General features: G+C 56.5%; 3 protein-coding genes across 5 annotated transcripts in view; 1 reads left to right on the top strand and 2 right to left on the bottom strand.

The window, feature by feature from the left end:
• KMT5C (lysine methyltransferase 5C) overlaps positions 1–4,588 on the bottom strand; it is a 21,872-nt gene extending 17,284 nt beyond the window's left edge. Inside the window, exons 1-3 of the mRNA XM_028095090.2 lie at positions 4,428–4,588; positions 850–1,043; positions 422–603 (exon numbers count right to left, since the gene is read on the bottom strand). The gene's annotated coding sequence lies outside the window, so the exon portion shown is untranslated. The remainder of the gene's footprint in view (positions 1–421; positions 604–849; positions 1,044–4,427) is intronic.
• On the top strand, positions 2,173–11,890 carry TMEM150B (transmembrane protein 150B). 3 transcript variants are annotated; one of them, XM_088027911.1, is made up of 8 exons: positions 2,174–2,997; positions 3,354–3,429; positions 3,952–4,011; positions 4,107–4,174; positions 4,402–4,529; positions 6,164–6,340; positions 9,017–10,071; positions 10,713–11,890. In XM_088027911.1, the coding sequence occupies exons 2-7, from the start codon at positions 3,362–3,364 to the stop codon at positions 9,218–9,220; spliced, it is 705 nt and encodes a 234-aa protein (XP_087884037.1). In that variant the 5' UTR covers positions 2,174–2,997; positions 3,354–3,361; the 3' UTR covers positions 9,221–10,071; positions 10,713–11,890. The 3 variants fall into 3 exon arrangements, with proteins under 3 accessions (XP_087884035.1, XP_087884036.1, XP_087884037.1); XM_088027909.1 differs by lacking the exon at positions 10,713–11,890 and having other exon boundaries at positions 2,173–2,693; positions 2,952–2,997; positions 6,164–9,094; XM_088027910.1 differs by lacking the exon at positions 10,713–11,890 and having other exon boundaries at positions 2,173–2,693; positions 6,164–9,094.
• Positions 9,696–12,754, bottom strand: part of BRSK1 (BR serine/threonine kinase 1) — a 16,547-nt gene continuing 13,488 nt past the window's right edge. Inside the window, exons 17-19 of the mRNA XM_028095031.2 lie at positions 12,044–12,242; positions 10,761–10,850; positions 9,696–9,993 (exon numbers count right to left, since the gene is read on the bottom strand). Of these exons, the coding sequence (XP_027950832.1) occupies positions 9,836–9,993; positions 10,761–10,850; positions 12,044–12,242 (447 nt within the window). The 3' untranslated portion in view covers positions 9,696–9,835. The remainder of the gene's footprint in view (positions 9,994–10,760; positions 10,851–12,043; positions 12,243–12,754) is intronic.

Genomic DNA, 12,754 nt, shown 5'->3' with positions numbered 1-12,754 from the left:
TCCTCTATCTGCTTCCAAGACGTTTTCACCACCCCCAAAGAAGTGATTAAGCAATCAGTCCCCATCTACCCCTCCCTCCAGCCCCTGCTAACCACCAACCTACTTTCTGTTTCTATGGATCTGTGACAAGAAATCCTTGCAATTCACCTCCCCTGTTGGCCGGCTGTGATTTCTCAGAGCTGTACCCTCTGAGGCTCTTCTTACCCACACTTCCCTTCCCCCTCTTCTTCCACAGGTGGCCCACCCACTTCCTGGCCCAGTCCTGCTCCCTCTCCCCTCTGTCTCTCACTGGCATCGCCCCCCAGTAAGTCCCTTGTATTGCTAACACCCTTGCAACATTTGCTTCCCAGAAGACCAGATAACACAGTAAGACGCTCTGAGCTCCAAGTATCTACGAAGCAGTGCAACTTCTCAGAAATACCGTGACTCGGACGACCCGACGAAGTTCATACTCCCATGGACTCCCTCCTGCACCCTCACAAGCGTGTGGCAGGGGCACCATTATGATCCTTGCTTTGGTAGGTGAGAAAATGGAGATCCAGTGCATGGGCAGCTTCCCGTCTCTGGGAAAAACGGTCCTCACCACGAACCAGAAGCAGTTTCCTACACACGGAAGTGAAGTGTCATCTCACCCAGAGGAAGGCCACGTGTAGCCTCCTACCCTTGGCTGAGCCTGTCTAGTAAGCATATTAGCTTGTCATCCCCCCCGACCCCGACCCCTCCTTCTAAGTATGGCTTGTGAGACCTTCCTGGCCTTCCCTCGCAACCAGAATCCACTGGACACCATGGCTAGTTAGCCACCTCCTCTTCTGAGGGCCACCATGCCCTGTGCCACCTTCAATATAATACCTGCATTCTAATTTTCGGGTCCAAGGGCGGCTGCCTTCCAGCCTGGGAAGCCACTGTAGGCAGGGGTGGGATCAGGGCCTCCGCTGATTGCTGGCTCTGGCCTCAAGGAATGTCCCATGTCTGTCTGTCAGCACCTTCACTTTCTCATCTGTACCCTCGAGGAAGCTGACAGCCTGAAGTCCTAGTTGCTGGGGCTGTGGAAATGCAAGAGCACAAGGAAGAAAATGTGGGTTTCAGACTCCTAAGTCCCCAGGGACATAGGGTCAACGGAATTCTATTGGGCCACGGAAAGGGATGAAGTGCTGATATGTGTGCTAAAACATGGATGAAACTCAACCACATATGAAATGTCCAGAATTAAATCCATAGACAGAAAGCAGTCTGGTTGTGGCCAGGGCTTAGGGGCAGTTAGGAAATGTGGAGTGCCTACACTTAGTGGGTACAGGGTTTCTTCCGGGGTGATGAGAAAGTTCTGGAACTAGATAAACGTGGTAGTTCCACAACACCAGGAAGGTACAAAATGCCATTGAATTGTTCACTTTAAAATAGTTAATTTTATGTTTTGTGAATTTTACCACAAATTGAAAAAAAAGAGGTGGAGTGCTGAGGGAGAAGGTACTGGAACTTCCAGGTGTGAGGGAGGAGGGGCCGGGGGCCTGGACCCCTGGGTCTGAGGGAGGAGGGGCTGGGGGCCTGGACTCCTGGGTCTGAAAGAGGAGGGGGCTGGGGGCCTAGAGCCCTGGGCCTGAGGGAGGAGGGGCTGGGGGCATGGACTCCTGGGTCTGAGGGAGGAGGGGCTGGGGGCCTGGACTCCTGGGCCTGAGGGAGGAGGGCCTGGGGCCTGGACTCCTGGGTCTGAGGGAGGAGGGGCTGGGGTTCTGGGCTCCTGGGCCTGAGGGAGGAGGGCCTGGGGCCTGGACTCCTGGGTCTGAGGGAGGAGGGGCTGGGGTTCTGGACTCCTGGGTCTGAGGGAGGAGGGGCTGGGGGCGTGGACTCCTGGGTCTGAGGGAGGAGGGGCTGGGGGCGTGGACTCCTGGGTCTGAGGGAGGAGGGGCTGGGGGCCTGGACTCCTGGGTCTGAGGGAGGAGGGGCTGGGGGTTCTGACTCCTGGGTCTGAGGGAGGAGGGGCTGGGGGCCTGGACTCCTGGGTCTGAGGGAGGAGGGCCTGGGGCCTGGACTCCTGGGTCTGAGGGAGGAGGGGCTGGGGTTCTGGGCTCCTGGGTCTGAGGGAGGAGGGTCTGGGGGCCTGGACTCCTGGGTCTGAGGGAGGAGGGGCTGGGGGCCTGGACTCCTGGGTCTGAGGGAGGAGGGGCTGGGGTTCTGGGCTCCTGGGTCTGAGGGAGGAGGGCCTGGGGTTCTGGGCTCCTGAGTCCAGGGGAAGCAGGAAGCGTAGGCGCCCAAATGTCTGATTAGCAAGAGGGAAGGAAACCCAAAAGTTGAGGGTTGTTATGTGGAACAGAGAAAGGATCAGAGTAGAGGAAGCAATTGCTTTCAGGGGGGAGGTTCATCGGTTGGAGATTTTGACACCAAGGTCTCCCTTCCCACCCTGTGCCAGCTCACTGGGGAATTCCAGCAGCTGGCCTGGAGGAAGGGAGAGGGGAGGGCAAGTGACAGGAGGAGGCAGGTCACCACAGCCCCATCCCCAGCAGCTTAAGGACAGAAACTGCACCCAGAAAGGAGTCTGACCTGTGGGCCTGGCTTCTGGGGCCTCAGAGGAGATAAGAGCTAGGAGGCTGGACCCCAGGGGCTAGAAACCAATGCAGGAATTCTAGAAGCGACTGGGCCTGCTGGGTCCCCAAGGGAAGAAGGGTAGAGAGAGCTAGAGGCTCAGCATCTGGGTCCTGGTAAGGACAAGGGCTGGGGTCTCGGACTTTGAACTTATAAAGCCGAAGGAAGGAAGTTGGGGGCCCCTTGAAGCTAACTAAGGTGCTGCCTGCTAGGTTCTGAGCGGGGAAGTGGCGGTTTGGGGGTGAGGTCCCGAAGAAAGTGGCGGGTCAGAGGGTCAGACGGCCCGACTGCTCTGCAGCTTGGACTTTGGCTCTGCCACGACACCGCCCAAGCCCTACCCCACGTCCCCCCTCCTTTTCCAACCTCTCCCACAGCCCCAGGCCCAGGACTGGGAGAGCGGGAGGGAGAAAGTTCGGACAGGTGAGCACTCCGGGGAAGCCCAGAGGCTGGCAGTGGAGGGCTGGCCGGGAGAGGCTCAGAAGCTGGGTTGAGGGAGGCCAGCTTGGAAAAACTGGGAGGTCGGGATGGAAAGGCAGCTGTTACAAGAGGGAAAGTGCCCCAGGCTGAGAGCTGGCCTCATCACACCAGACCCTCACCCATTGTTTCTGCCCTGGGAGCCAATGTGGGTGTGGGCCTCAGAGCCTGGAGGCCACCTTCTGATGCAGCTGGACCCTTAGGGCGGGTTCCTCACCTGAGAGAGAGAGAGAGAGAGAGAGAGAGAGAGAGAGAGAGAGAGAGAGAGAGAAAGGTTCCTGGTCCCTCTTCTTCCCCTGCAGAGCCCGGCATGTGGGGTTACCTGTCCCTGCTGCCTGCCTTCCTGGCCCTTTGGGCTACTGCTGGAGTCTGGACCGTGTGAGTGTTAGAGGCAGGAGACCCCTGGGAGGGGCTGGGGGTCTGGACTCCTGGGTCTGAGGGCGGAGGGGCTGGGGGTCTGGACTCCCGGGTCTGAGGGAGGGGGGGCTGAGGCCTGGACTCCCGGGTCTGAGGGAGGAGGGGGCTGGGGGTCTGGACTCCTGGGTCTGAGGGCGGAGGGGCTGGGGGTCTGGACTCCCGGGTCTGAGGGAGGGGGGGCTGAGGCCTGGACTCCTGGGTCTGAGGGAGGAGGGGGCTGGGAGCCTGAACCCCTGTGTCTAAGGGAGGAGGGGGCTGGGGGCCTGGACTCCTGGGTCTGAGGGAGGAGGGGCCTGGGGGCCTGGACTCCTGGGTCTGAGGGAGGAGGGGCTGGGGGCCTGGACTCCTGGGTGTGAGGGAGCAGGGGGCTGGGGGCCGGGGCTCCAGGGTCTGAAGGGGAGGGAGTTAGAAGTCCTTATTTCTGTGGGTAACAGAAGGAAAAGGTGTCGTTAAAAACCACTTTGATGTCTCTCTATACTTCAGTTTTGCCCTTGCCGTGACCAACAGGTCTGTGAACCTCACCGAGGGTTTCCCCTATATCAGGTAGTTATGGCGCTGGCGGGGCGGTGGGGTTCCGAGGGAGAGGAGGAGGGGGCCTGGCTCTGAGGAGCCGCAGGATGATCCTTCATCTTCCCCAGCCTCTGTGGATCTTACCCCCCTCAGAGCTGCATCTTCAGCCAGCTGCTGAACATGGGAGCTGCTATGGGTAAATATTCTCAGCCCTTTCTGCTCAGGGCGAGACCCCCCCCGACCCCGACTCCAGCCAAGGGGGCCCAGCCCGGCCCCGGCCCCGGCCCCCGCCCCAGGAGTCCAAGCCCCCACCCCTCCCCTAGATGTGGGGGTTAGGCCCCCACCCCTAGACGCCCAGTCTCTCCGCACCCCCTCCCCAGGAATCCGGGCCCGGCTTGCCCGCCCACTTCCCTCTCCTCCCAGCCGCCTGGATCTGCATTATCCGTTACCACCAGCTCCGGGACTGGGGAGTCGGAAAATGGTTTAACCAGCTGATCCTGTGGACGGGGCTCCTGTGTGCCTTGGGCACCTCGGTGGTGGGCAATTTCCAGGTGAGACGGTATCCGCTCGTGGAGCCCAGCCAGGCTGGCCGACCAGCCCGAGTCCAGGACTACAGCTCCCAGCATCCCCTGGGGCCGCTGGCTTCTCGTTGTGGGGGCTCTTCCGCGCACGGCCTTCTGGGACTTGTATTTCTCTTAGGGTCCTCGGACAGGGAAGGGAGGTGAGCTCCTCCGCTGTTTGAATGGAGTCCCGCGAGGGAGGCTCTTGGTATAATTATTTCACCGAACCCTAGAAGATTGGGGGTAATTTACTGCCGTCCTTTGCCCCTTTCCTCTTTTGATAATGAAATTACTCAGAGCCACTCATTCTTGCCGCTTAGATGGAGCGTTCACTCTGTGCGGGGCGCTAGGCTTTACACTGTGTAGGTTTTCTTTCTTTTTTTTTTTTAGACTGTGTAGGTTTTCATCCATCTCCACAAGAGCTCTAGCTCAACTCTTTTTGGTCAAATCCGACAGAGGGTTTTGTTTTTGTTTTTGTTTTGTTTTAATCAGCTGGTTCGTGGCGGTCAGAAATGAACCCAGATTCATAGACTCTAGAACTCACATTCTTCGCCTTGAGGTTCAGTAGATATTTGTAGAACAAAAGGACATTCGGTTGGAGAAAGCCTATTGATTATTTTATATTGTTATTTTTAATTTTACTGTGATGTCTCTGAGTCCAAACCTCTCCCGTGAAAGTACTATAGGGTAAGAGGCTGCCTCCCACGTGGTAAGAAAAATTCCCCATTACTTATTCGTTTCGTTTATTCCTGTGCTCCTCAACTTTAACTTCTTTAAAAAAAAAGTTTTTAAAAGATTTTTATTTATGTATTTGAGAGAGAGAGAGAGAGCGCGCGCATGAGAGAGAGAGATTATGAGGAGGGGGCAGGGGTAGAAGGAGAAGCGGACTCCCTGCTGAGCAGGGAGCCCAATGCAGGGCTTGATCCCGGGACCCTGAGATCAAGAGCTGAGCCAAAGGCAGACGCTTAAGCGACGGAGCCACCCAGGCACCCCACTTCTTAAAATTATTATATTGCTCCCCTAAGGAGCCTTTTAAAGTCATTTCTGGTCATCGCTTCCCCTCATTAAACTTTTAATATTTAAAAAATATTAAATAACATATATTATGTATCTGCAAACCACAAACCATTGTAATCTTTAAGAACTTTTCACTCTTGAGGTGTCTGGGTGGCTCAGTTGGTTAAGCGTCTGTTTTTGGCTCCGGTCATGATCCCGGGATCCTGGAATCGAGTCCCTCATCGGGCTCCCTGCTTCTCCCTCTCCCTCTTCCTGCCACTCCCCCTACTTGTGCTCTCTCACTCTCTCTCTGTCAAATATATAAAGAGAATCCTAAAAAAAAATAAATAAATGAGAACTTTTCGCCATCCAAAAACCAATTTTTGCCCCCTGGGTGGCAATATCAGCCCTCCCCCTCCCCGGTTGAGAATGAAAGATTTATTGCACTAATATTTCCCGAACATCTACGATGTGCCAGGCCCTGTATTAGGGAGTGAGGCCGCAGCAGTGAGCACAGTCTCTTGGGTGGGTCAAAGACCCCTCCCCCCATCACAGCCCTTGCGTCTCGCACCACCCCCCCACCACCGTGTATCTATCTTCCTCTCAACTCTTTTCCCTTTTCCTCCCAGCAAAAGAACCAGCTGCCCACGCACCTGATAGGGGCCTTCTTCGCCTTATTCGTGGGCAACCTCTACTTCTGGCTGCAGCTTTTTCTCTTCTGGCGGATGAGGAGCCTGCCCCAGCCTGGGGCCCCCTGGATCAGACTGCTCCGCCTGGGCCTCTGCAGCCTCTGCACCATCCTCATGGTGGCCAATATCCTTCCTGGGGTTGGTGGCAGGCGTTGGGGGTTCTTCACTGGGGTGGGTCGGCTCCATGCAATGTGCAGTGCCCTGTCCTTTCTTGGCCTCCGTCTCCTCAGGATTAGAGCGTCATAGAAAGTGTCAACCCAGGGGTCAGGCAGCCTGGGTCGGATTCCACTTCCCCCACGTCCTAGCTGTGGGGAGAAACTCCACTGGCTGAACTTCTCAGTGTCTCAGCTCCTTCAGCTATCAGATGTGGATAATAACAGGGCTGCCCCCGGAGTTGTAAGGAATGATGGGAGTAATGCATGTGAGGTGCTTAGATTGGTGCCCAGCACAGTGAGCCACCAGCAGATACTGGGAGGATGACTAGTCAGCGAGAGCAGCCTGTTTGGGGTACCTGCCCTGTGCCGGGCATCACGTTGGCGAAGACTGGAAACTGAGGCTCAGAGAGGGGGAGTCTCTTGGCCAAGGCCCGTCATGAAGCCCGACGGCGGAGCTCGTGGTGGAGGCAGGTGGCTTGTACAGACTCTCGAAGGCAGTGCCTATCTCTTCCCAGCTCCATGTTTGGTGCTGTCGTATTATCCCGCGGGCCTCGGTGGGAGTGTTCGCAACACAGAAATTGGCCAATGTTGCAAATCAGAGCTGGTTGTTAACCATTTACCAGCATGCCTACCACCGGCTGAAGACTCTACCCAGCCCAGTTCTGAGTCACCCGAGCCCAGATGCTTTCCGCCAGCCCGGCACTCCTCCAGGTGACTCAGATCACTGTGCTTCAGTTTCCATATCTGTAAAATGGAGTTGTTTTGATCATAGTAATGGTCATTACTGATAAAGTGCCCTGAGAGAAAAGAGGCTGCAAACTCAGCCTTAGGGACCGATTTCCTCCTTGGGGAGAATGCAGGGGAGGCCAGAAGGCCGCTGGTGTTCAGAAGAGCTTACCAGGAAACCAGCTGAGGTCCTGTGCTGGCTGCATGAGGGACATCTGCTTATTTGGGATTATCCCAGCAAATGGAACGGGCAGTCCTATATCCCAGCGCAGCAAACTGAATCCCATTGAAGAGGTGGGAAGGGCGGCCCCTCAGCTAAGCCTTTAGCTACTCCAGCTGGACAAGCAACATCTCCCCTCTGCAGAGGCTCTGTTGGTGATAAGATCCAGCTGGCCCCTTGTGTTTTGTTATTACTTTTTTAATTTTTTGAACATTTTATTTATTTATTTGAGAGAGAGCAGGAGGAAGAGCAGAGGGAGAGGGACAAGCAGACTGTGCTAGTGTGGAGCTTGATGTGGGGCTCCATCCCAGGACCCTGAAATCATGACCCGAGCCGAAACCAAGAGTCGGTTGCTTAACTGACAGCCACCCAGGCGCCCCGTGCTGGGCCCTTTTAAAATCCCAACTGGGCCGATCATCAGTTTGGCTGCAAGGTCCTTATTCTGTGGCGCTCAAATATCCCTAGGCCCTGGGGCCAGGAAATGGACCATAAAGATGGCCAGCAGAGTGTGATTGATAGGGGCTGGGTTCTGCAAGGATGGGTCTGAGAACTGGCAGATTCTGAGCTGGTCTTGCAGAACTAGCTGCTTTTCACCTGCTTTGGGAGGTTGGGGACACACCACAGGTGCATGCTGAGGGCGGAAAAACCAGCTTGGAGATAAGGCCACTGGCAGGGCCTGAGATGTGGATTTCCAGTGCTAAGGTGAGGCTTTAAAGGCTCGAGTGTCTTCCTGGGGGCAATAGGGAGCCATGGGAAGCTTACGAGCAGGGGAAGAACAAGACCAGTTCTGGCGGTAACCACCTTGTGTGTGGGTGCTCTCACCTCTCCTTTGCTCTAGGATTCACGGGATCTGGGGTGATGTCGGCCTTATCCGCGATCTAAAAATCCTTCAATGAATGAAATAATGTCTAAACTGATCTAGGAGTGAGTGGGGGCTAGCTTGGCTGAGAAGCAGGAAGGTTGTTGCAGTGATCTTGGGGCTGTGAGTTCAAACCCCACATTGGGTGAGGAAGGAAGGAAGGAGGGAAGGAAGGAAGGAAGCAAGCAAGCAAGCAAGCAAGCAAGGAAGAAAAGAAGACAGGGCAGACCAGGAGAGAGACGCAAGACAGAAAGAGATGGGCAAGGCCAGGAGGATGAGCCTTAGGGTGACCAGCTGGCCGTGAGGATGAGGAGAGGGAGGGGGTGAGGGCGAGTCCCCAGGGTCCGCTAGGCACATGAGTGGGTGGCAGAGTTCTCACCAGGTGAGGACACCAGGAGGAGGAAGACATTTTAGGGGCTGAGCGGGAGGGGCCTGTGGGCCACGGGTGGGGGATGAAAGTTGCCAACGTAGCCTGAGGCTGGCGCCCGGCTTGGGGGTGTCTTTAGGAAGCCCTGCATATTTTGAAGGAAGAAGCAGTTGGCGGGCAAGTGGAAGATGGTGATGGTGGGGCCTTGACGGGGTCAGGGAAGGCCGAGGGTAAGATGAGAACCTTGTTCTGGGATGTTGGAAATGCACAGTGAGCAGGAGAACCTGCAAGGGGAACATTTGGGAAACAGCCTTAGATGGGGAGGAGGGCATCCCCGTGACAGTGTCTGGGAGCCGCGGAGGCCTTTCCGGCCTGGGCGGGGCGAGTGCGTCGCGAGAGGCCACCCGGCCCCGGTGACCCAGCTGGGTTCCCGGATCCTTCCTGTTGGTGTGGCCCTTGACCCCAGGGTGCAGTGGTCATCCTCCATTCCTGGCCGCTGCGCTCGGCCTCCGCTGCGTGCGAGTGGGCCGTCGCCACCCTGCTGTTCGCGCTCTTCGGCCTGTTTGCTGTGGATTTTTCCTGCCTGGACGGCTGCACCCTGTGTCTCCAGCCGGGCCCCAGCCTCAGCCCCCCGCCGGCCTCCCCCATCTCCCTGCAGATCCCCCTGTGAACGGCAGTCCGGGCGGTGTGGTCTGGTCCCGGTGCTGCTGCTAGGGCCACCCAGGAAGTGAGAGGCCAAGGCCAGCCAGCCATCCCTGCTCAAGGCTATTTATTATTATTATTATTAATTTTTTTTTTTTTTTTTTTTTTTTGCCGCCGGCGGAATCAGAGACACGGACGCAGGCAGGGTCACGCGAAACCAGAATTCCTTCCGGAGAGCAAATCCGTACAGAAGGTTGTGAGAGGAAGGGGGAGAGCCGGGGAAGGGGGGCCCGGGAAGGAGGAGTTGGGGACACAGGGACAGATGGCCCTCTCCGTCCGGATCTGCTAAGCCACCCCGACCAGCCCCCGTCCCTCCCCCACCCCACCCCGCAGAGAGATTGATCAATAAATAAAATAATAAATTAATCAATAAATAAAATAGAAACAGCTCCCCCGCCCTCGGCCCCCCCAGAACCACCCCCCATTGGGCACGGCCCCCTGAGCCCCATCCCTGCAGGGCAAGGCCGGGTTGGTTGTACCTCTCCCCTCCCTACATACTCCTTGGGCCCTATTTACAGATTCACAGTTGGGGGGCAGGGAAGGGGGGTGGAGGGGGCTCCCCTCCTTCCCCGGCCCCCTGGGGTCAGGGCAGAGGGGTCCCGTTGGTGGCCAGGAGCTTCTTGTCCTTAGCGGGGCCTCGGCGGGGAGAGCTGGTCAGCTCTGGGTCTGGGCGGCCGGGTGGGGGCTGCAGGCTTCTGGGTGGGGTGCCAGCAGGCCGGGTCTGGGCCCCGTTCTTCTCATCTGCGGAGAAGGAAGCAGTGTGGCCTCAGGAACCTCAAGGCTGCCGAACCCCAAGGAACACGTTCCAGCAACATCATGGTGAGGCCAAGGGCCCCCACTGCGGGGCCGGAAGCCTGGGGCGGGGGGGATGGCTGCCAGGAGGACACCCATCTGCAACCAGACCTGGCAAGGTCATGGACAGCAAGCAGGTCATGCATCCTGGGCCCCTCTGGCCCCCGTGGCTTGGGAAACTGGGCCAACTTAGTCCCCATGAGACCCAGAGGCCCCACTCCAGGGGGCATTCTCACGGACTCTGGCTATGACGCTATCCACTAAGGGACGGCTTATCACAGCAGCAGGTCCCACTCGAGTCCCCAGATCACAGCCAGAGGTCCCCTTGCCTTCTGCTCTCCTGGTTGTTAGGGCAAACGCTCATCAGCAACAGGGGAGCCTACAGGGGGTTGTTTGGGGGATCTGAACAAACCTGGATGGTCGATTGCCCCTCTCCAGAACACCGTTCCAGAACTTTTGTTAGCAGCAAGTTCCATGACCCCAACACAGAGACTAGTCAACCTCTGAGGGATCCCTGGAGGTGCCCTCCCTAGCCAGGAGGCCTTCTCAGGTTGGGATGGCCCTGTTCCCTGGATGGAGCTTAGACCCCAGCCTCTCTGAGAACCTGTGATCCTCACCCACAAACCAAAGCCCTGGGGCACTTGCTCAGCAGGCGGTCTCCCCTCCAGCCCACAGGATAAAAGAGGGACACATGGCCTTAGGCCCCTGCCTCCCACCTGCCAGGGCCTGCACGGAGGGCTGGTCGTGAGTGCTCAGCAGTTGTGCCTGGATGGTCTCCACAACTCGCTTGAACCGACGGCTGGGACCTGGAGGGGATACGGAGATGGACTGACTTAGGGACAGGGACAGGGACAGGGAAGGCCCTCCCACCCTGTGCAACCCCGCAAAGGACTCTCCTCCTCTTGGTCTCAATTTGCTGCCCTGTGTTGGGGCCAGGAATAAACCCACCATTTGCAAATGGGGCTAAGAAAGATTGGAGTTAAAATAATGATGGGTGTGGCTTTCTATTTAAATAGGTTGTATTACTTGTTAGTTTCTAGCTGAGGCCATGAAGAGCCAGAAATATAAGAAAAATAAGCGGGAAGTGAAAAAAAAACCTTAAAATCAAGGAAGTCCTGCATATTAATCTTTAAGGGAAGGGAAAAAAATGCACCATAATTCATTTTAGTGATGTAACACTGGCAGGAAACTCTGGGAGCAAGCTCATCTCCCAACTGTGACATAGTAAGACTGCTAACAAGGGTAGCACACAGAAGCATCTCTTGTTATTCAGACTGTTCTCATCAGGGCTCGGAAAGCAAGCCGAATCGGAAGCAAGACATTTCTGTGGTTTTCATCTCTGGTGCCAACTCTTGGTTGGTCATGGCGGCCTGCAGTTTCTGAGGCTGCAGCTGAGCTCCGCAGGAAGAAGTGCTGTGATGGACTGGTGATGTCTGCTCTGGGTGCAGGCATGACACTGGACTGCTGCGAGCCACGTCTTTGCCCTTCAGTGTCAGCAGGGCTGGGTTGAGCCTGGCTCTGTCGCGGTTTGCGGTGTGACTCTGTCAAGTCAATTTACCTCAACAGGACTCTGTTTTCTCCTCTGTCAAGTGGGTGAGCACTAATACCTCAAAAGCTGCTGGGAAGCTTCAATGTAATAGTGCATGTAAAGCACTTGGAACATCATAAATGTCCATGAAGGGGCGCCTGGGTGGCTTAGTCCGTTAAGCGTCTGCCTTCAGCTCAGGTCATGATCTCGGTTCTGGGATCGAGCCCCACATGAGGCTCCCTGCTCAGCAGGGAGTCTGCTTCTCCCTCTGCCCCTCCCCCTGACTTGTGCCCTGTCTCTCTCTCAAATAAATAAAATCTTAAAAAAAAAAAAATGTCCATGACATGTCCCTGAGAAAGGGGGGAAGGACAGAATGTGAGGGTCTGAATGAGGGGGCCACCATCCCAGCTCAGCTGTCTTGTGCATCCCACATGCCAGGGTGGAGGCAGTCTCTAGCCAAGGGATGCTTACCGGAGATGAGCGTAAAGGTGACGGAGTAGACGCCACCACCGCCACTGCTGTCCCGTCGTGGGGAAGGCTCTGGACCCTCTGAGGAGCTGATGTCCACCTGGAATCGGACGGGCTTCTGGAAGACGGAGGGGCCGCCACTGGCCTTGTACTCGGCCCTGAAGCTGGTCTGTGACAGCACACTGTGACTCAGGCTGGGGATCTGAGACAGGCAGGGGACGAAAGGAGGGGGTGATTCCAGGGAATGGAGAGCCACGACTACACGTTCCATCAGCCACCAGAGGGGAAAGAAGAACAGAAAAGCCGGGGGGAGCCCGCACTGCCTGCTGGGGCTTGTAGTTTTCTTGTCCAACTCTAAACAGGGTATCAGAGTGGCTGATAACAGGGACTTTCACATCTAGGTGTCAGCCCCAGGCTCCAGAATCACATGATACAAACTTCTCTGCCTCCACAGGCATTACCATTTGTGTCTCAAAACCTGCAAGTCCCACTAGCTCCTAGAGCAAGAACCAGAGGGCCCAGTGGAAAAAGTGGTTCCGTCTGCTGATCTCAGACCTGGTGATGGGGGAATGGCAGCTCACCAATACTCTGGGGAGTTGTTCTTTGCACCGCCTCCAAGCCCCAGGGTACAGTAAACCTCTGCACCTCCCGCCCCTACAGTGACCCAACCCAACTCTGAACGGAAAACTACAGAACCCATGAGCCTCAGGAGGC

Source organism: Eumetopias jubatus, unplaced genomic scaffold (genome assembly GCF_037043125.1).
Source record: "Eumetopias jubatus isolate StellerSeaLion01/CBP00866 unplaced genomic scaffold, mEumJub1_p1.0 scaffold_10, whole genome shotgun sequence".
Lineage (NCBI taxonomy): Eukaryota > Metazoa > Chordata > Mammalia > Carnivora > Otariidae > Eumetopias > Eumetopias jubatus.
The sequence above is the reverse complement of the archived record's forward strand: the minus strand, read 5'-3'. Positions and strand labels throughout refer to the sequence as shown.

Bases quoted from the DNA above. Each gene is read 5' to 3' on its own strand.
- TMEM150B (XM_088027911.1), top strand. From the start codon at position 3,362: ATGTGGGGTTACCTGTCCCTGCTGCCTGCCTTCCTGGCCCTTTGGGCT. The intron at 4,530-6,163 runs GTGAGACGGTAT...TTTTCCTCCCAG, and splicing joins CGGTGGTGGGCAATTTCCAG to CAAAAGAACCAGCTGCCCAC. The intron at 6,341-9,016 runs GTGGCCAATATC...CCTTGACCCCAG, and splicing joins GCCTCTGCACCATCCTCATG to GGTGCAGTGGTCATCCTCCA.